Source organism: Poeciliopsis prolifica, unplaced genomic scaffold (genome assembly GCF_027474105.1).
Source record: "Poeciliopsis prolifica strain line A6 unplaced genomic scaffold, Auburn_PproV2 SCAFFOLD029, whole genome shotgun sequence".
NCBI lineage: Eukaryota > Metazoa > Chordata > Actinopteri > Cyprinodontiformes > Poeciliidae > Poeciliopsis > Poeciliopsis prolifica.
The window spans coordinates 6,404,703-6,426,354 of NW_026562404.1; the positions used below are offsets into that span (position 1 = coordinate 6,404,703).

The window sequence follows — 21,652 nt, forward strand, 5'->3', positions numbered from 1 at the left end:
GAAAGAGGTTTTCTAAAACGTAAACGACGCGCATCCCATTTAAACATGTTTCGTCCAGTCTCGTCTCGAATCCAAAACAGTTTCAAGAGTCCCGCTCGCATTCCTGTCCGTATTCCTGCCCGGTGTAAGACAGTGAGTCGGTTCCGTCGAGCAGCACGCTGAATGGACGCATTCCACGCTTCATACTCGCGTTACCATCAACCGAGCTGTTTTCCGGAAGGGAAGGGGAAGCGGCGTGACGAGTCCACGCGCCGCCCGAGCAACTGTTCTTTCATTCACAACAACTCCCTCGCGCGCGCACATCGCTCCGGGGTGAGTTTGAGAAAACAGCCCGGATCTCCTCTTCCCGTCAGCAGCGGCGAGGAGGCGGGGTGCTGGAGCTGTCGTGGGTGAAGGTCCACAGAGGAGCCCGGACATGTCCGGACACATCTGGGCAGACCAGCCAGCCAACCTCCACGCGCGGTGAGCTGACACTACGTATAGGGCTTGAGCGGAAGGTTGTTTGTGTGACGCCCCTATGTTTTTGTGAGGAGCTTTAAAACCGACGTGAATGCATTCATCCGCTGAAGACTAGACGCCGCGAGTCTCTTCGTGCGGTTTCGGTCATGTCCGTCCCGGTGAAAGTGATAAGAGACGGGCTGCTGGAGAAGCGCAGCAGCGGGCTTCTCCAGCTGTGGAAGAAGAAGCGCTGCGTCCTCACGGAGGACGGGCTCCGCCTGCTCAGCTGCAAAGGCAGAGGCAGTGATGCTCCGGGGTCGGCGTGGGGCTCCGGGGCCAAGGAGCTGCGCTTTGAACGCATGGAAACGGTGGAGTGCGTGGAGTACAAGCGAGAGATGGTCTACTTCACGGTGGTCATGGCGAAAGGGAAGGAAATAGACTTTCGGTGCGCGCAGGAGGGCACGCTGTGGAACGCGGAGATCGCCTTGGCGCTGGTCCGATACAAGAACCAGCAGGCCCTGCGGACCGGGAGGACCCGGTACCTGTACACGGCGCCCTTAGGCAGCACCGGAGAGGATGAAGTGCTCTGACCGGAAGGTAAGAACAACACCGGTGAAGGTCAACAGACTGGTAGGAGCAGTCTTTTAATTGGACGTCATCATTATTTTGTTTTCCATGATGCACAAGAGTGTTGCCTGTGGTGAAAGCTGTGATAGGATTTACATTTTGGTTTGATCTTTACGTCAAAAAGCAAAATTTGGCTTGAGTTGGAATCCACGTGTTGTCACAGCTTTAGTTTTTAAGTGACTCTTAATGAAATGGGGGCCCCATTAGAAACACACAATGTCAATGTGTTGGCCCTTCTTCATGTAACTGAACAGTGGTTCACAGCGACAGCTGGAGCAATAGGCAGTTCCACCTCACTCTGTCTTCCATACAGCTGGAAGACAGTTTTCCTGTCTTTTTTGTCTTTTTTTTTTTTTTGGAAGGTAAAATCAGCAGAAGAGATGTGAATAAAAATGTAAAGTTATCGAACTTGTGATTCTTAATCGTGTGAACACAGTCAGGGCTGTACATAATTATTTATTTTCGTCTCTTACATTTTTCATCCAGGGAAATGTTTGATAAGGAATTTCGAAAGTAATATTCTACGGTATGTGCCCAGTTATGAGGGATATTTAAAATATGTGTTAATCCATGAGCTACTCATTAAGGTGTGTCATACGTGTATCATTACGTCATCACACCCACTCATGGTCAAAGAGTTCCTTTCATCAGAAACTGTTGAATCAAAGTCTCACCCCCTTCCTAATACCTGACATGGTTATGTAAATGCACCACTCCAGGGTTTCCATGCTCTTGTCACTCCCAGTCCCAGATCTCAGTGTTTCTTTACTATGGTCATCAGTCTTCTGATGACACAAACCACTCTCACTCCAGGACATAATTACGATGCAATGCAAGACTCCAGAATAACATCTGCTTGCCTCTCCCTCAGCAGGCAGTGGGGTATTTTTAAACATACACACTGAGACACACAGTCACACAATTTCTTTTATGCTTACAAAGAAAAATGTAGGCAAAAACTATGCACTGTTTTTGTTTGTTTGTTTGTTTGTTTTCCAGTTTTCAACATTCATGTCACATTGTAGTTATATACTGAAACCAGTGCTGGAACGTCAAGTGAACCGAGAGTCTGAAAGTCTGAACTATGAGCTCACAGATCAGGAATCCACAGCAACGCTTCCTTAAGCGAGCTTGCTGGAGCCAAGCGCCCAAATTAACCGTGTAGCTGTGGTAACAGTGTAAAATAAGTGAGCTTACGCTTGCAGATCATCAGTTGCCTGAATGCTAAAGATATAATTTAAGTAATGAATATTAAAAATATTTGTTTTTTTTTCTCTCTTTTTCAGGCTCCCCACCTCCTCAGTTTGGGACTAATGGAAGGTGAGGAGGGATTCCCACATTTTCTGTTTTGTTTCTTTTCTGCACAGCATCATGGGATGTGAGGAAAACCCAACGGTGACGATGGATAACCGGACCAGGAACACGTACGCTGTTTGAAGTTTTTACTGGGATGGCAACTTTTGTTCATCATAAATGAACCATTCAGAGACTTATGGAAGATTTAAAAAACATTAGAAACTGTTAAACTTGAAAATAGTTCACCCTTTGTGCCTTCTTGATTCAAAAATACTACTTAAAGCATCATTTTAAAGGATTTTGACTAGACTTAACTCATTCATGAAGCTTAACATGAAGAATATTTTTCTTCCCTGAATTCTTTGGAAGATTCTCTTAAGTGTGTTTTCTGATGTGATGCACAGTATTACAAATATGTAAATAAATTCATTCTTACGCATTTTCTCTTACATGTATTTCTTTACAGGTCCATTGTTGAAATTACTCCTTTTTAAAGAATTGACACTGATAAATAACCTGATTTTTTTTTCCAATTTTACTGTGATCCATATCTTGGCTGGTTCAACTTACAAACAAAACATATTATTTTGATCAAATTAAATCAGCACTATTTGATTTAATTTTAGCATTCACTCTCCAGTTGTGTTAACTCGGGTAGGAGTCCACACAATTGCCATTTTTTAACTTAAAATTAGATTTAGTGACTGTCTGCTTATCGTTTTGCATAATGGATCTAAACGTTCCAGATTGGTTTCTTCAGATGACAACACATTCTCCCACAATGTTTTGGGAGATTTTGTTTTTTTTCTGTGGAAAAGAATACAGCGGTTTTGCAACTCTCCTCCCTTATCCTAGACATAGAAAACACAGGAGGTTGTTGCACTTGTTGGAAATAACTGCAGCTCCTTCCGTATTTCTGTATTCTTGTCGTCCTCCCTGACCAGTTTCAGTTTTGGAAAAACACTCTTTTTTAATTTAGTTCAGTCTCATATTTCACCAATCAATGATTACTATGTTCACAACACCATAGTTTTAAGAAACATCTGTGGTCTTCTGATCACTGGTAATTTTCTGCTGTAAGATCATTTGTAACTTCTTATGTCCCTGGCGAAAGGATGTAAAGGTCAGAAAAATCCTACCAGGATGAATAAACTTCTCCCCAATATCATTAGATTAATTCTTGTTCCAGTTTTTTATTTTTTGTCTTAAAACCTTGTGATTGTAACATGGATGTTCACACTGTCAAGAGTCACCGTGTGTACATCTGGACAGAAATCTCTTTATGCTAAACAAAAACTGCAGCTCACTTTATGGTCACATCACTCGTTTCAAAGCGCATTTGTTTTCGGTTGAGCAATAACTTTGCCTCCAGAAAACTCCCCGCATTTGTCCACACACACAACAATGTGGATCGTGGAGTTGCATGTCTGTCGGAGTGAGGACACCTTTTCTTCAGAGCCGTGTGCAGGACTAATGAGGAGCAGTGTGAGCCAGAGGCATGTGCATGCAAACATCCACCCACACAATATTCACCTACAATAGCACACCCAAAATGAAATTCAGCGAGGCCCAAGCGCTCGTAGACTGTTGTTTGCAAGACAGACTTTCATTGTTTCTTTAAGGGTTGCTACGCATGTGGGATTTAGTCGAGAAGTTTTGAAGTTTGTGTGCGTGTGTCTGTGTTTTCTCCGGGAATAAAGGCTTGGCTGTCTTGTGACTACTCCTGTGACTGTGGAAAACCCCGATGCAAGCCATCCCACATGCGTCAGTGGTAGATGGAGAGCAGCATGAGAAGCAGGGAGACACCCACCTATGGATCTTTGTACCAAACCACATGTGCAGTGGGGCTGATTTAGAGGCAGGTATAAATACTCACAAAGATGTCAGGGAGGCTTTCATAAATGCTCAGTGGGGCCTGTTTATAGTACTTTCTAGAAGTAGTAACCATGTGTGAGAATGTGTACTTTCAGGTTATTGTGAAATTTCTAAAGACCTTACTATGGTTTGCTTGCTTTGCTGAGTTCAAAATTTGCACTAACATGCAATTACATAAAGGAAGTCATCAAGTTAAACTCAGGGGTGAGAAGTAACTGGTTATATTTACAACTGGCTAAAAATATACATAGGAGTTGTTATCCAGCACTGTACTTTATACTTTTGCTTGAGTAACATGCTTAACTTCCCTGAATGAAGAACGTTGTTTTAACCAAAACAGCCTTTAATATACCAGATTTATTAAAGGCTTTTTTTCTGTCCACAGGTTGTGATTGTGAATGTTGTGATGATTAGTACTTGAGAAACCTGTTCACCAAATACCTTTTTACTCTACTCAGCTTTTACCTTTTACTTTACAGCAGAAAATTGTCAACTATGTCAAAAAGTTTGATTGCATAGGATTGCACTTTAAAAATGAGCCTGTGTTACGCTGTTTGACCACTAGAGGTCAGTCTCTCCTTTATGAAATTGATCAACTTCTTTCATGTGCACTACGAAAGAAGTGTGGAGCAAAAATGATTTGCTCCTCATTAGATTACTTTGTATCTGGATATCAGACATTGACCTGGATAAATACAAAAAGCTGTTTTGGATGTCAGCTATATGATCGGAAGAATTGTGCTTCTGTTTTTTTGAAGAACCCACTTTTTTCAACGACTGGTGAGGTTTTCGGCATGAGCAGCTTGTTTAAGGTCACACCGCAACATCTTAGTCAAACTTACACTCCAAAACCTTTATTTATTTTATCAGCACCCATACCTTACAACGCTGGCCAAGAATGGACTCAGCAGGTTCAGACTCCTTGTTAAATGTGTTGGATGCTCAGTGGATAAAAATCCACCAACAGCGGTGTAAGTCTAGGTGTCTCTTGGCTGCGCCCACTATGCTGGAATTTTTCAAAATTGGTCAGGGGCCAGGTTTAGCTTTCAGAGGGCTTAGTTACACTTTAAAAAGTCAGAGGCGTATTTCTAAGGATCAAATCGGAAAGTCAAATTTCTGTTGAGTTATGTATCTACTGCAATTTCATAGCAACTGAAGGCAAAGTACTTACTTGATTCTCCTATGCAGTGAAACTATTTACCTGGAAAATGCATAAGACAGCCCCTTTAAAGTATTACTAAATTTGATTTCAAATTTTTGCGGGGACCCTAAAGAGAAACAAGACAAGTTTTTCATGCTCACCAGATAATTTTCATTCACATGAGATAGTGTGTGACGCACAAAAGAAATCATCAGGTGAGCACATTTATGTTTTTTACACTTTTCCTTCAATGTCCCATAAGGGGTCTCTTATGTATCTGAGTCCCCTATTCCTATACATAACAACTTTGGCAATTATTTTATCATGAAAATAATTGTTAAGATGCAATCTTATTCCAAGTGCATTAAAAGACATTTCATCCAATTGTGGGATGTGAGGCTATTTGTCTGTGAGAGACAAATAGACTGAACAATATTGTCCTGATCGAGAAATGGTCCTACCTAATAATAGCCTCCACTGGAAAAAAAAAGAAAGAGGGTGCTGGATAATGGGTGGCACAGTTAAATAGAGGGGTACAGGGGACTGGGCTCATCTCTGATTTGTCCGTCCTTCGTCTGTCACATGTGCTGCTCTTTTCGTCTGTCTTAGACACAGGTAAGGCCTCTCTAATTTGTTCTAAGAAATTTTTAGGTACATTGTTAGTCTGAATGCACACATTTGACGGTATACGAAAACTGTAAATGTGAGAAGCTGGCATCTTACTTACAGATTGGTACATTGTTTTTTTTTTGTTTTTTTTTCTTGTTTGTGATTTATATTTCCTCATGTCTTTTAATCTAGTTTCTGTCTTGCTGTGGTTTCTTGTAAACACTTATAAACAACAGAGCTGTATTTGACTGGACATTAAAGTAATGTTTAACTGAATCAGATTTAAATTAAAGATTTATTTATTTATTTCAAGATGTAAATTTTTGTTTTGCTTTGCCAAACTGACTGCATCACAGAGGCTCGTGAGCCTCCATGAATTGCCAATAGTGAACTCTTGATCCAGGCTGAGCAGCTCAGCTCCTCTCCACAGTTGTCTGGTCTATTTGGGGAGATGGTCCAGTCCAGTCCAAATTCCTCTGTTACAGATAATCCTGAGGAGAAAGATGGGGATGAACAATACAAGAGGAGACATCAGGGAGGGTTTACGCTCTGGAATGTTCCTAATCCAGTGGAACAGATTGTATCCCTCGTAAACCAAAAAGCCTTGTGCGGTGCCATTCATAACAGAGATTAAATAAAAATGGTGAGGGAATGTTGATACAGGGGGGGAACAGAGATAGTGGGTGAGTGCTTCATAGCTCTGTGGATAAAGAGCAGAAGCTTGTAATACTGAGGGGAAGGGAAAATATCCTTCACCCAAGAACTGAAAATCATCAGTTCTGAGAATTCCTAGAAAAGACCTACAGGACTGATTTATCTAGCGGCGACAGACAGGAGAATTATCATGTTAGAGCAGTAGCTTGGACACTTAGCAAAAATACCATTCTGCTGGAAGCTTTAAAGCTGCGTCATATGATCAGCCTTTAATTCACTCCAATGACATTATTTGTGGGAAAAAAATGCTATTCCAATCAAAACAATTGTGGTATTGATGAGCTCGATAAAAGAACGGTAAGTTGCAACTCGACTGTACTCAACCGCAGTAGCTAAAATTTATTTAAGGACATTTTTCTCATTTGGTTTGAAACAAAATTTAAAATGTGATTTTGTTTAAAAGGTTACTGACCTAGCAATAAACTTTTAAAAATATAACCCTTGACAAACTAACTAAATTGTAGTGTTGATCGGCAAATTGTGTTGGAAACAAGTTGGAATTTAGTTCATGCCAACCTTACATTGTTTCTCCAACACATACATGTTGTAAACCACAAGTCCTGCACCAGCTCTTAACTTTGATTCAATTAATATATTCATTCATAAAATAATTTAGATAAACATGTTAGTGTTATTATTTCCTGATGGACAAGAAATGAAATGAATGGGAACAATTGGTAAACGTAACCATTGCTAGTTGTTAATATTATTCAAATAAAGCCATCACTGAGCGCTACACTCACAAATAGAGGTGCGAAAATTTGATTTTATTTATTAAAAGTTAATAAATTTTTATTATTATTTGCAAAGTGATATTTTGCAGTAATGTTTGATATTTCAATACCAAACAGAGCATTGAACAGTCAGAGTTCCTGTTTAAGCCCCTACTCCACAATCAAGCATGAAGACTGTAGACAGATGAGAAAGTCCATCAAAGGCTGAGAGACAAACACTGACAACTGCTATGTTTCTAATCTCTTCTACTTCTCATCCAGAGAGACCTCATCAGCAGGATGCCTGAGCATGTGTGAGTGATTAAACTTCGCTTTCCCTTTATAGACCATTGATTCAGTCACAAACAAAAAAATGTTGCTGCTTTACTCTGAGTTTGCTGTTAAATTGTTCCCCCATCTTCCTTTACAGACAAGAGGTAAGACTATTTCTTAACCAAGGAAAGATTTAAATGAGAATGCCTCGGTGAAAGTGGCATACATGTACTGATAATCTCCTGCCCATGCAGAGAAAATCCAAAATATCAGCCTCAAGGAAGCTGATGTTGAAGGTAAGAAACATCACTGTTAAATGTTATATTCTGTTTTATGTAATGTAGGCATTTGACCACAAGAGAGCAATAGGAATGGATGAATGCCATGTATTCCTCTTCTATAGCTGGCCGAAAGGTTAGGGGGTGGAGACATACAGTGCAAAACAGTGAACAAACACATATAAACACACATATAAAGGAATTACTCAATCTTTCACAATTTTAAACTGTCAGTGGATATAAAACTTTCCAAAGAAAACCCAGGTGCACACTCCATGAGCAAAACCGCAAGAGAACTTCAATCTCTCTTGCTGTAAGATGCTTTCAGCCACACCTGCATGGCAGCACTGGACCACAAGAATCATAACAACAAATGATTTAATATTTTTAATACTTTCATTTAAATTGAATCAAGAGTTGCTAAGAGAGAATTGTTTGTCCAGAGCCTGATGGTGGCAAAGGCCAAGGAGGAACTGGAGCAGGAGATTCTTGTCAAAGAAGAAGAAAAACAGAAGTACCTTGCAGAGAAAGCGCCTCCTCTGAACACCGGTGGTTTCAGTCTTGCTCAACTTCAGGTTCTAATCCACAAAATATACTTTCTTCCTATATGTTATAAAAGACTCCAAACCAGTCAACATGTGAAATCCTTTGAAATATGTGTGTATTGTGTGTAGGATCTCTGCAGAGAGCTCCACGCAAAGATCGATGTGGTTGATGAGGAACGATATGACATTGAGGCCAAAGTCATGCTTAACACACGCGAGGTGGGTTAACAGTAACAATCATGCTCATCTTTAGTCATACAGGTAACCATATGATGGTGCAACCACACGACAGCACCTTGCAGCTGGCCGACTACGTATCTCTCAATTCTCTCTCCCTGGATCAGATTAAAGACCTCAACATCAAAGTTCTAGACCTCAGGGGGAAATTCAAGAGGCCTAATCTTAGACGAGTCCGTGTCTCTGCTGACGCCATCCTTCGCTCACTGCTGGGCTCCAAGCACAAAGTGTCCATGGATCTTCGAGCTAATCTCAAGTCAGTCAAGAAAGAAGACACTGAGAAGGTGGGCTTAGAAAGACAACACTTCACAAACAGGCAATCAACGCAGCCCAAGAAAGATGAAAAACTTTCCTCAAGGTTCCGGTTTGTGACATTTATGAGATCGGTCTTCAGTGTGCCATGAAGAACCTGAACTGTGTGTTTATGTGTGTGTAAAAGGTGTGTTTGAGTAATCCAATAGTTGGCCAGTGCAGGGTGGAGGTATGGTACATGATACAAAGATCCGATTGTACACTTTTGTCAGTGATTCTGCTCGTGGACACCATTTGTCAGTGAGTGTGTACGTCTTTGGATTAGTCTGTTTAGGTGTGTCCCTGTGTCTGTGTGTCTGTGTGTTTGCACTGATCCGTGAATCTCTGTGAGCAATACATCAGAAACCAGTTCTACAAGTACGGTTAAACGCTCTTCTCTATGGGGATTTCCGTTTTATAGAACAGGTCCCAAAGGCTTAGCAAACGATGAGGTTTCCTAATGCTGGTCATCTCCACACAGTCAACAAAAGAATCTTGCACTGGGTGTTTTGTAGACTTTCTTACATCATCTATTTGCTCATCTATCCGCAGAAGAGGCCAGTGGAGGACAGCGACTGGAGGAAGAATGTGGAGGCCATGTCTGGGATGGAGGGAAGGAAGAAAATGTTTGATGCTGCTAAAGGTTCTGCTCAGTGAAGACAGAGCAGAACCTGTCTTCTTAATGGCTGTTGTTGCTCTGCTGCTGTTTTGTGTTGCCTATTTTGTCTCCTTCTATCCACTCATCAAGGTTTTGCTTTTGATTTGCATTTTGCTTTGTTTTTATTTTTTCCTGCAATGGAAACTTTTCAACAAATATTTCTAAAAATGAAATAAAAATTGTGTTTTTGAAAATGTGCACCACACTCAAATGAAGCGAGTGATCATGCAAATTGAACCGCGTGCTTGATGTGGCGTCTTCAAAACTATATCTATCTGCGGTGGGTTTGTGACCTGTAATGCAATGTTTTAAAGGAATAAAAAAAAGTACACAAATGTGCTCTATTCAACATGGAATTTTTGAACAGTTACTGTGTTTATTTGTCGCCTTCATGTGCATTGCCTTCAGTTTTTTTCATAAATTTCTCAAATTGAATTGTAAAATATCTGCGAAAATTAAAAATGCACACATACTTCTGATGTTGAACAGTGAAAGATAAAATTTATAAACTCAAAATAAAGGATATAGTAACATATTCATAAAAAAATTTATATCTTATCAAAATTTATTCAAATAACAAATATTAGAATTTCATTATCGTAAAAACATCAAAGATATACAGTATTTATATAAGTAAGTAGATACGTACTTAACTCTTGTTTGCTTTGCATGTCCATAAAAGACAAAACTGTCCTTTCATCCTTTTTGAACACTTTATCTGGTTGAATGCAAATGCAAAATGTTGCTACTTGGAAATAAATAGATTTTCATCCAACTTATTTTCTAGTAGAGCTTTACTGATGACAAATATATTTCAAACTCTGGGCCAACGAACTCTTCAGACCATACAGGAGTGCAACCACGCAAAGGTCAAATGTCAAGACTCAAAAACACACTGAAGAATGACATGCAAAACAGCGCTACTAGATAGCATCTCACTTTTCATGCAGACTCTTCTTTATAGGTGTGGGAAACAGGTTTATGTTTGCACAAGTGCACAGAACAAACCAAAGACTCTAGACTTTAGGTGGTTAAGACGTCAGCAGGTTTATTTCAAACTCTTCACCTTTATGAAAGTTGCAAGGTTAGAGGTGAACTATTTGAGTTCAGATAAGGTGGGCAGATGTGTGTGTGTGTGTGTGTGTGGGGGGTGTGTGTGCGTGCGTGCGTGTGTGTGGGTGTGTGTGTGTGTGTGTGTGTGTGTGTGTGTGTGTGTGCGGGTGCGTGTGTGTGTGTGTCTTGCTTTCTCTCTCTCTCTCAGACTGTGCCTGGGTCAGAGTCCGACAACAGAGGAAGGTGTGGTCTCCGCCAGCAAGGCAAAGAGTCTCGCTAACAGTGTGAAAAGCCTCGCTGCCAGTTACAAAAACATAGTAGTTAATACAGTAATAACGTTGCTACACACATTAATACACATGCATATAGAGAAGCTGAGTCAACGACGTTGTTTTGCCACTCGTGCGCATTGTTAGCCAGACTTTGGCTCGCATGTTTTGCTTCTGTCGTTGTGTTTCTTGTTCAAGTTTTTTGTTTTAAATAGTTTAAAACTCTTTTCTTTTTTGGTCAACATCTAAGAAAAGCCTTGTAGTTAACTTGGTGTAAATGATATACCTGAAATCTAATACATGTTTATTAGTAGTAATTATTATTAGTAATAATAATAATAATAATGACGAGAAAGCAAGCCACAGCCACACTTTCACCATACAAGGAGAGGAGAGGCTCCCTCCCTCCCTTCTCTGTCAGGTGGAAGGCTCACCTCTGTGGTCATGTGATACCTCCAGGAGCTGCACCTGGCTAAAGGTGGACTGCTTTGTGCCTCACCGACTCCAATTTTACTCCCTCAGTCGGAGAGCTTGGCTGTTCACTTTTTCCCCCACCGTCTGCGAGTGAAATTGGAATATTGTCATAATTTTCTTCTAACATGTCTATCAGTCGGAAAAACTGGTCAGCTCTGTCCAGGTAAGATTAACTCTGGCTTTTCTGTAAAGGGGACAATGACACCTGTTGTTGTGTGGTGTCAGTGACACTTTACACACTTTCATTTTAAGATAAAGCTTTGGCTTCACTCTGAACAAGAAGACTGGATCTTAGCTATCTAGATCAACTTTTCAAAAAAAAAAAGAGATGAATTATTTCCATGTCTTACTGTTTTAAGTCTTCAGAAAATCCTTATTTGCATTTGAATTGCAGGAACATCACCCTCGTGGTGATCTATGCTTTGCTTTGGCACTTACGCTAAAGTTGTTGATAAATTTCCCTAGAGAACTGTGAAGCCTGAACAAGTAGAACAGGTCCTGGGTAACGGTTATTTCTACTGTTATCTCTGCTGCCCATGAAACCAAAACAGATAGATCGGCTTTGCCAATAATTTCTCCACATGCCTTCAAAGTATTCGTCTCTTTGTCTCATAATCGCTTTTGTATTTGGCAACTATTTCTCTCGCGTACATCCTCATTCAGCCTCGCTCGTCAGTGGACAATGGAGGATGAGGAGGAAGTGGAGAGAGAGAGGAGGAGGAGGGTGAAGAGCAGCAGCACGCCCGACCAAGATGGGGACTCCAGCCCCACACCCAGAATGCCACCAAGAAGTGGAGGCACCTCTGGGACCGAATCTTCCACTGAGACATCTCAAAGCCTCAGCAGGTTAACTTTGTTTTATTCATGTATATATAGCGGAGCAGCAAAAAAAAAAAAAGGAAAAAGATTATTTATAGGCTTTCGAATCCCTTTCCCAATCTTGGGATTGATTTATTACATGCAGTGACTAGAGTACTCAAAGTTTGCCTTTCTGGATTGTTATCTGAATACTTTGAAAACACACAAACACACATGCAACGTATGAAAAGCTTCCAAGCACACTAGCAACTTAGTCTCTGGAGCGCAAGCAGTCTTCAAAGAGAGAGAAACGACTAAACAGGCCTTTGTAATAGAAACCTGACCGGACACCGAGCCTACAGATCTTTTCAAAGCTCTCTCCAGAAGCCGTCCGATCATAAAGGTGTGTGTGATGTTTTTTATCTCAGTGTTGAGCAGATACAGCTGGACTTTGTAGAGATGCTGCGGACGCGTGATGAAAAAAGGAGGATGAGGCAAGTGGAGGTACTAAGGCGGCAGAAAGAGGAAGAGGAGGGTGATTCAAAGGAAGGCAGAGGAGAAGAAGACGCAAGGGTGGTCCTTCTTGGGGAGTTGGACGAGGAGAAAGGCAACGTGTCCAAACCACAACCGCCAACTAAAACATCTTCTTACAGTCCCACCAGCAGCGGCAACAGCAGTACTAGAACTAACAGCACAGAAAAACAAGTGAGTAGAAATAGTTCTTGCTTTAAATTAAACCAAATTGGAAGACTTTCATGTGAATTGGCGTCTGTTTCCACATCGTCTTTCACAATATGAGGGAACAGTGAGAATCTATGAGTGTCCTCCCACTGAAGGACACTCATAGCAGTTTTTATGCAAAAGTCCACATACACTTATAGCTAGGTATATTTTTTTATCATCCAGTGGTTACCTCTCAGCCAGAGAAAGAGGGTGGGGTTAATGTATTACACATTCTTCTGTTTTCCTGTCTTGAGTTGCACAAGAACATTACGTTGGCCAAACAAGCATAGAAACAACAACTGTATACACAAGTTGGAAGTGTTTAAAAAGGTGAACACCCAAAGAAAAAAGTTTTATTACGGCTAAGTCAACGCTGAAATGAATCAGGTCTTTTTTAGCCAGGCAGCTAACGAAGCGAATAATTATGTTGTTGTGATGACCTCATACTGCACATGGTTCTTAATGTTTTCTTAACGCAGGATGTGAGGGATTACTGCATAAAGGTTAAGTAATAGGATGTAAAGGAAGTAGCCAAGGCTTACTTGAGTTACATTTAAGTCCTAATTAAAAGAGATGGAAACACCTTCTATTATTTCACTAAAAACAAAAACAGAAGGCATTGAATACTGACAAAACTACAACTATACTAAACCTAAACAGTAAATGGCTGAGAGCAAACTGTCCGCACAATCTTGAAACACTGATCTAGTAAAGGGCAGATGAAGGCTGGACCAGATTTTCCTGCACACTTGTCAAGCCACTTAGCTTTGTGTATTGTGTATTGTTTCCATTCTACTAGGTGGGTTCAGGTGGATCTTCACACACCATACACCCTAGATATCAGTGCGATAGACCTCCAGCATCTCCTGCTGGGTGCTCTTGTTCCAGTGATGCCACGATCAGTGCCTTCGTCCTGTTATTCAGTGCACACCCCATCTAGCCATTGGCAGTGCTTCTTTCAATCAGAGACTTTCTCAATTAGCTGGTGGTACACAGGAGCTTACGCTTTAAAAAATGGCTCCTTCCTTTCCTTTATATGGACATGATTATGCAGCACCTCATCAGTAGTCTTACTAAGGTACATAAAGATTGGTGGCTCTGATGGCCGAATGCCCTTGGTCGACCTTCTTCCTTTTATCATTCTGTCTCAAGGTGCTGGCTTAATATTATACATTACGAGGCGCTTCCTTGTCTTGATATGAATTACCTATATCTCTTCCTTTGACCAGACTATGATTGTGACAGACTATCTGATGATTGGCAGAGGTCTTGCACTGGTGACTTGGACTTCGCTCTTCCCTTTCAGCTCGAATTTTCCAAAGCTTTTATTTGGAGCATGAATGAAGAACTTGATTGTTGGTGACTTCCTCAAACCCTTGTTTGCTGTATATCCCGGTTAGGTTGATCGGTGATTTTATGCGTTGTTCTTTTTTGGCTTATAGTTCAATGTTTGAGGTGATTTGTGATTGTTTCACTTTATCTCTGCAGCCTTGTGTTATCTCTCTATTTCTGATAATCCGGCTGAGAGGGTTGAGTCGAGCTTAATTAGCTTCCAGAGCTAATAATTTGCTCTCCCTTCCAAGCTGCAGGTAAACTTCATAAGTTCATAAGAAAACGAAAGCCAAATTGACATATATTTGGAAGGAATGAAGGACGGTATAAGCCAGGCAATATTTGAATTTAAAGATTTTTACTGTTTCTTTCTTTTTTTTGCAACAAGCACTTCTTTGTTGCAGTCATAAACAGTGTATACCACACAGCTAAAATCCGGGACCCAAGTGTTATGTTCTTCTGTCACTTAAAATATTGCTTCTGACTTCTGGGATGAACATTTTCTATCACAGTGCCTGTTAGACAAATGGGTGCTGAGAAATCTTTCCATTCAGTCATCTGGCAAATAACTCCATAGTCAAATTAGTCATAAAATTCTTACCAAACCTTCACTCCCAGCTTTTCTATTTATCCTTCATAATGTTCTGACAACTACAACTCTGCAGTGTTTCTGGCATCTTACCCCACGCAGAGGGAAATTTGTGTAAATCATTTCTTAAGTTCTACAGCAACAGAGTCTCAGTACGTTGGATATTGATCACTGTCTTGGGCCAGCTGAGCCCAAGTGTGGCCGTTGTCTTGTAATCTGGCTGCGGTTCATTGAGCTTGTCTGAGTTGAAGCTAGGTTGGTGGCATATGGTTGCAACAGTCCTCCAAAAGCTTTTTGTGCATTTGAGTCAATTAGACCTGTGAAAGGTGTAAATTATTACAGTAGACCCAAATTTGTATCATGTGTAATGTTGGTGTTCCACATTTTTATCACCTAAAAGTGAATCTGACATTAAGATGTAATTCATTTTATATATAAACTGTGTTTTTTTTTCCCGCCTGAAGGGTTTGGGGCAATATGGAGCCAAAGCGATCAGTCAACTGACTTATTTTGGCCATAGTGCAAGGAGAAAAAAAAGTTAGACATAGTTTTTGTAGATAATAAAAATTTTCTTGTACATACGGTGTTTAAGATATGACTGTTGCAAAATGGTAAGACGCAAAAAAGGTTTATAGTTAAACATTGAATACTGCTGTGCAGTTACTGGAACTGCAGTCTTTCTGTGATGCAACTGACCATGCAAAACATCTCCAACACATAGATAAGAGGTATTTAAAGCCATAATTTGAACCTTATCTGGTCTTACACATACAGACTCATAGTATAACTGCAAACTAGGACATAACTATACTGTGTTATGTAATGTAAGGTGTGTTACAGGTACATATGTACAAAAGCATTGGAGACATTCAATGTGCTCTGACTAGTTATGTTTACTGTATTTTCTTTTGTATTTGTTTGGTAGCATGAAAATGGAGAGTCATCCAGCAGAGAGCCTGCACCAAAACCCAAACCAGCCTCCAGCCCAGCGCGCAAGTTTGTCAGGTTGATAATGGGATTTTATATTTATCAACATGTAGTTATTACTGAGACATACATATTTAATGAATATTTAGTAACCCTTGGGCTTGTGTGCACTGTGTTTTGGTGCTTTGCATTCAGAAACTTCAATTCTGATAGAATTTGATGTTGTAGACCAAGACAAACTAAGTCATAGTTGCAAAAATGAAGGACAAGAAAATATGATTTTCACCTTTAGAAAACAAAATCGCTAAGACATTTTTGTGTGAGAAGTCAGCAGTTGAGATAGTAAATTCCACTTATGAGTACACTATAGAAGACGTTTACAGTAGCGTTACAACATGATATGATGCAATATCTCAAGCTGTAAATATTTTACAGAGTCAATCAGCCAAAAATGGAAGATGAAAAGTCTTTTTTTTTTTTTTAGCTTTATAAGATAAATCTTAAAAGTTTCTGTGTGTTTCTGTTGTTGCAGCTCTGTGTCCATTTCCCTTGACAACCCTCCATCGGGCCGCACGACTCCCATGAGCCCTGGTTCTCCCTCAGCACCTTTGTCCCCCAGGGATCCGTTCCCCTCACCCTGCCAGAGTACATCCTCCCATGGATCTCAAAGCCCTATTCAGAATGGACATGTGCAGGAGGTAGTCCAATGTGCACACTCAAATATACAGACATGAGCCATAACTTACAGCTTTATCTCAACTTCCTGTTTTGCTTGTCAAATGAATTGCAAAGTGCTCACCAGGTGAAACGCTTTCTTTGTAGTGCAGCTTGACTTGATGTTTACTGCATATTGGCATTAGGTTAATTGAGCCGAAATGAATTGAATTCAACTCACAGTCCACCAGTTCAATCAAAGAAACAGCACCCCCTGATGGTTGAAGAGTAAAGGTTTAGGCCTCCCCCACCCAACAGTGAAAACACAGAGCAAGACCTGCAGAAAGTGAACAAATTCACACATCTGCAGCTCATCTAAACTCTGACTAAATGTAGCAGGAGGCTCATCTGTGTTTTCGTTCAGATCAGCTCCAATGGCTCTTCCACCACTGGAAAACTTGAACAGGCAGCCAAACCTGCCTTCGTCAGACAGAGCTCCAGGACCATATCTTTCAGGGTAAACACACACACACACACACACACACACACACACACACACACACACACACACACACACACACACACACGCACACACACACACACACACACACACACACACACACACACACACACACACACACACACAAACACCACACACACACACCACACACACACCCACACACACGCACGTATGAATGCACACGTTCTTCCCTTTAAATGCCAACACTGACTTCTGCCAATTTGACTGTCAATCTTACATCAGCTTGCTTGTCTATCAGCTCGGCAGAATTTGCTTGCGCAGCTCAAAGCTTTGACCTCATGTTGATATCGAAGCCAATATTTACAAGCTGACTGGCTGCTTTGTTAAAAATCCAAACGCACTGCAAGAGAGCAGAGGAATGTGTAGAACATTAGCATTCAGGCATTCAGAGTAAGTGCTGCTGGACACACAGATCCTCACTCAGGCTTGTCTTAACGCAGATGATGAAAAAGAAGGAAGAGGAGAAGGAGCCGCTCCAGAGGAGGTCAGGATCCAACCCCGTCAGTATTATTGCAATTTTTCATCTGTTTCTAGGTTTTTGATCGATGATTTGTTTGTTTTACTGCAGTGCTAGTGTCCGGCTGGCCTCGAAGAAGTTTGAAGCAAAGACAGTAAGACTTCATTTTCCTTTCATTGACGCGATGAAACTTAACAAATATTTTCATTCTATGTTAATCAGCTTAATGTGAAGGAGCTAACTGTGCACACTTAATAGCGACACATCAATGCCAGCTGAATGAAATGAAGTGTTGTCTTTGCTTATAACACTTCCTGTTTGGGTTTGGACTAGGACCAAAACGAAGATGAGGATAAGGGATCTTTCCAGAGAAAGTAAGCTAGTATTTTTATTTTTATTTCATAACTTTTTCTCTATATTTCTAGTTATTATTTTAATCATTGTCGCTTTTGGTGAAGAAGTGGATACATCTGTTGTGTATGTTCAGTTCCAGGCAGAGGGTCTCGTCCAGATCCATCAAGGAGAAGATGGAGCGGCTTGCTCAGGCAGCACAGGTCAGACCCTCCACCCTCACAGACTGTCAGAAACACAAACACTCAGTTTTTGAGCTTTTTTTTTTTCTTCTTCCTTTTTTTTCTAATTGTAGAGTAGTAATTGTAGTGCTTTTGGAAAGATCAGCCGATATTTTGAACAGTTTTGGTGTTAGGAGTTTTAGTCCGTGTTGAAAAAGTGAAGCACAAAATCGTTCACAAAACAAAATTTGCCATGAACGGAGTTTGAGCTGCTGTGGATGATTTAGGCTGCAGCTTGCAGTATTTGTTTTTGATGATGACGTGGAAAACAATATTTTTGAAACATGTGCAGCCACATTTCAAGTCTAATGGAGACACAGTCAGGACAAAGATGGATGTTGGAAAAGCCTATGAACTGGATTCACTGCTGTTCAGATTTCTGTGCATGTTTGGGACAATAAAGTGAACATCATTGTGCTATACATTGCACAACACACTGACTCATTTTGGTAATTTACACAAACCTGTTAAAACTTGCCTTAATGGGTTAATGGACACTTTATTTGACGTGGTGTGCAATGACCTGACATGCCACTGTCATGAAGATGGAGACGAAGGAGTCTTCATGAATATTTACCACTGTTGTCATGAAGTGTTATTCAGTACTTTTACTGCAATACACTTTTAATGCCAAGTTACTCTAAAATTTCTATTAAAAGTACATTAAAAGTGTCAACTTTGCATTCACACTGTCATTACTTGCTGACAGTGTCATGTCAGTCATATGCACAGTGTTACCTCAGTGATTACATGTTTGTGTCTCATTACTTTTACACATTACTCAGTTTAAAATAGAGAACAGATCTTAAATCTTTTAGAACAGAGGCCTCTTGACTCTCAGTGTCCACTTGGTTGTTGACTACAAATAGCCTGAACAAGCTATTAATATTTCTGTTGATTGTGTTTTTTTTTTTGTTTGTTTGTTTGTTTGTTTGTTTTTTCACTGCCACTTCTATGGCTGCAGAAGTCTGAAGTGCCACGCTCCCCAGATGTGACCCAGAGGACCCTGTTCCTGCTGGAGGAAGTCTCAAGGAAAAGAGGCTTGTTTGAGAAGGATCAGCAGGCACAGAGCCCCACCACCCCTGGAGTTTCCAGAAGTGTACATTCATTTATTTATTTTTACTATACAATTCCTCAATTTTCTGTCATTTCATGCCAGTGTGCTCATTGTATTTGTTATTTGTTTTTTTTAATCAGGAATTTAGAAGCTTCACATCGGGAATGTCAGATCGCATCAACACCTGGCTCAATAAGACCAATCAACCAGGGTCTCCACTCAGCCTTGTGAGTGTGTCATTTTATATTCAGACGGTGTCTGAAATGAAACATAGTGAAATGTAACATGTATGCCCTCTGTGAAAGCCAGAGGGCAGCAACACTCTAGAGTCAGGTCGTGCTGCTCCCATTCCAGTTTTCAGGTTTATTGTGGTTAGACACAGCAGGAGGTTTGGACCAAATCGAAAGTAGAGCTCAGATTACAACTGCTACTGCTTCCAGGTTTTACACTCGTTTCTGTGTCAACTACCGGAGCTTTTTGAATGGCTCAGTTGTTAAAGAGATGTTGTAATTTCTTAATAGACAGTTAAAAAGCTATATATAAAGAATTAGGAATAAACAATTTCTTTTGTCAGGAAATATTCAGATATTGGTGTCCAATCTCGTATCTACTTACCCCGGCAATAAGATTATTAATTTTCCACCTTGAATAAAAATGTAACATTTTGTTACTCTTTAAACTTCAAACTGTTTGTAAGAGATAATTCCATTAAAATTAAGCACACGCAGTCACTTTCTGATATGTTCATCATGTGGCAACATTTTATGATTTGACATTAGGAATTTTTTTTGCATTTTATGGTCTGCTTTCAGAGTGAACCTCTTAAATATTTTTCACTCTCAGATATTTAAGTGGAAGGATTGTTTTATTTTTTTTTTATTCTTTTTTTTTACCTACTTGAATAGAGTATAAAATATTTTAAAAAGCTGTACGGTAGCCTAGTGGTCTTGCGATCGGAAAGTTGTAGGTGCGATTCCAGCTTCCTCCTGCCACATGTCGATGTGCCTCTGGGCAAGGCACTTAGCCCCAAATTGCCCACTGGTCTGCGCATCAGTGTATAAATGTGTGTGCATTTGTGAGTGCGAATGGGTGAATGTGACTCTGGTGTAAACGCTTTGAGTGGTCAAAATGACTGGAAAAGCGCTGTATAAATTCAGTCCATTTAACAGTGGAGAAATCCAGGTGAATGACTATATATATATATATATATATATATATAATATATATATATATATATATATTATATATATATATATATATATATATATATATATATATGTCTTGAATTCTTCAAAAAAGTTCAAATTAATATGGATATGTCTGACACAAGATGGCCTCATTTCTCCACGCCTGTGTAAGAAATTGTACGCTTCCATTTTTTCTGTCTGTGTGAACATTCGTCCACTGTCTCTTTATAGGACCTGAGAAACGTGGACATCAGCAGCAAGAGGAGCCTCTTTGAGAGCCGAGGGGAGGAAAGTGCCTCAAAAATCAGTTCTGGAAAACACCAGAAGTGAACGGTAATTTTACTTAAGCTGCCTCTTCGCCTAAAAAAAATTAAAATTAAAATTATCAGACCGACTTACAAGCAAGGTTGCGATATTGATTTCTTCAAAAAGTCTGATTGAATGTTTGTTTTTACAGGGGAGACGACGGCTGACCTTCTGGCTTCTTTATTTTATTTTTTTCACTGCTGAAGCACACAAAAGGGAGAAATAAAACAGTCTCGCCTCGAAGGATCCTTCTTTTTCCGCTTATTAAGCTTTTATCTTACACTTTGCATTGCTTATTTTGTGTATGACTTGTTTTGCATTCCGGAAATAAGATGAACATGCTCGACTGACTTGTAATGAGTAAAGATATAAGTTGAAAGCAAATGTGGCGACCCGAGAGCATCACCACTTGTTGAAATTATGCAGCTCGTTGACTTACTTTTAATTCATTTTTCAAGCACTTTAAACTGGGGGAGGTCTTCAGACTAATGATGTTTATTGAGTGCAGGAGTTGTAATTTAAAGAATTTTGTCTTATCTTATATTTGGACTTGTGGACCAATTCTGCCTGTCTAAGAAATAAAATGTTTTCCTACAGCAAGAGTCTGCTGCGGTTTTCTCCAACTCGAACAAAAACAGACGCCTTTATCTGGAATGACGGAATGTAGATAAGCGCCGAATGCCTGTGTGCTTTCTAGTGGCAGGGCGCTATTTAAACTTAAGTGTGTGTGTGTGTGTGTGTGTGGGTGTGTGTGTGTGTGTGTGAGTCAGAGAGTGTGTGCAGATATGGTTTTATCTGGTCTGTTTCTGCACGTTCAAGCCGCAGCCGGTGCTCCCAAGCAGCCTTTTTTGGAGTTACAGGACGAGTATGTGCTATCTACAAAGTTATTAATAACACAACAGGGGCGTCCTAAAACTTCTTCCCCTCATTATAGTCCCCTGCCTGACCCACAGTGACACTCACCAGTCAGCAAAGGTTAGGAGCTGCACCTTGAGCTCTATTTTCTTTCTTGTTCATC

General features: G+C 40.3%; 3 protein-coding genes across 3 annotated transcripts; all 3 read left to right on the plus strand.

Moving 5' to 3' along the window:
* The first annotated feature begins 176 nt into the window (after positions 1 to 176).
* On the plus strand, positions 177 to 2,800 carry phlda3 (pleckstrin homology-like domain, family A, member 3). The gene is made up of 2 exons (XM_055049609.1): positions 177 to 1,035; positions 2,352 to 2,800. The coding sequence occupies exon 1, from the start codon at positions 606 to 608 to the stop codon at positions 1,026 to 1,028; it is 423 nt and encodes a 140-aa protein (XP_054905584.1). The 5' UTR covers positions 177 to 605; the 3' UTR covers positions 1,029 to 1,035; positions 2,352 to 2,800.
* A 5,055-nt stretch (positions 2,801 to 7,855) lies between these two features.
* Positions 7,856 to 10,051, plus strand: tnni1a (troponin I type 1a (skeletal, slow)). Its single transcript, XM_055049606.1, has 5 exons — positions 7,856 to 7,982; positions 8,408 to 8,539; positions 8,639 to 8,728; positions 8,854 to 9,030; positions 9,590 to 10,051. Exons 1-5 carry the CDS (start codon positions 7,935 to 7,937, stop codon positions 9,692 to 9,694), a joined length of 552 nt encoding a protein of 183 aa, XP_054905581.1. The 5' UTR covers positions 7,856 to 7,934; the 3' UTR covers positions 9,695 to 10,051.
* A 1,426-nt stretch (positions 10,052 to 11,477) lies between these two features.
* On the plus strand, positions 11,478 to 21,230 carry lad1 (ladinin). Its single transcript, XM_055049579.1, has 14 exons — positions 11,478 to 11,654; positions 12,155 to 12,337; positions 12,718 to 12,994; positions 15,859 to 15,938; positions 16,393 to 16,558; positions 16,939 to 17,031; positions 17,496 to 17,539; positions 17,624 to 17,666; positions 17,846 to 17,886; positions 18,000 to 18,066; positions 19,049 to 19,183; positions 19,282 to 19,368; positions 20,560 to 20,661; positions 20,786 to 21,230. The coding sequence occupies exons 1-13, from the start codon at positions 11,617 to 11,619 to the stop codon at positions 20,656 to 20,658; spliced, it is 1,353 nt and encodes a 450-aa protein (XP_054905554.1). The 5' UTR covers positions 11,478 to 11,616; the 3' UTR covers positions 20,659 to 20,661; positions 20,786 to 21,230.
* Positions 21,231 to 21,652: the final 422 nt, after the last annotated feature.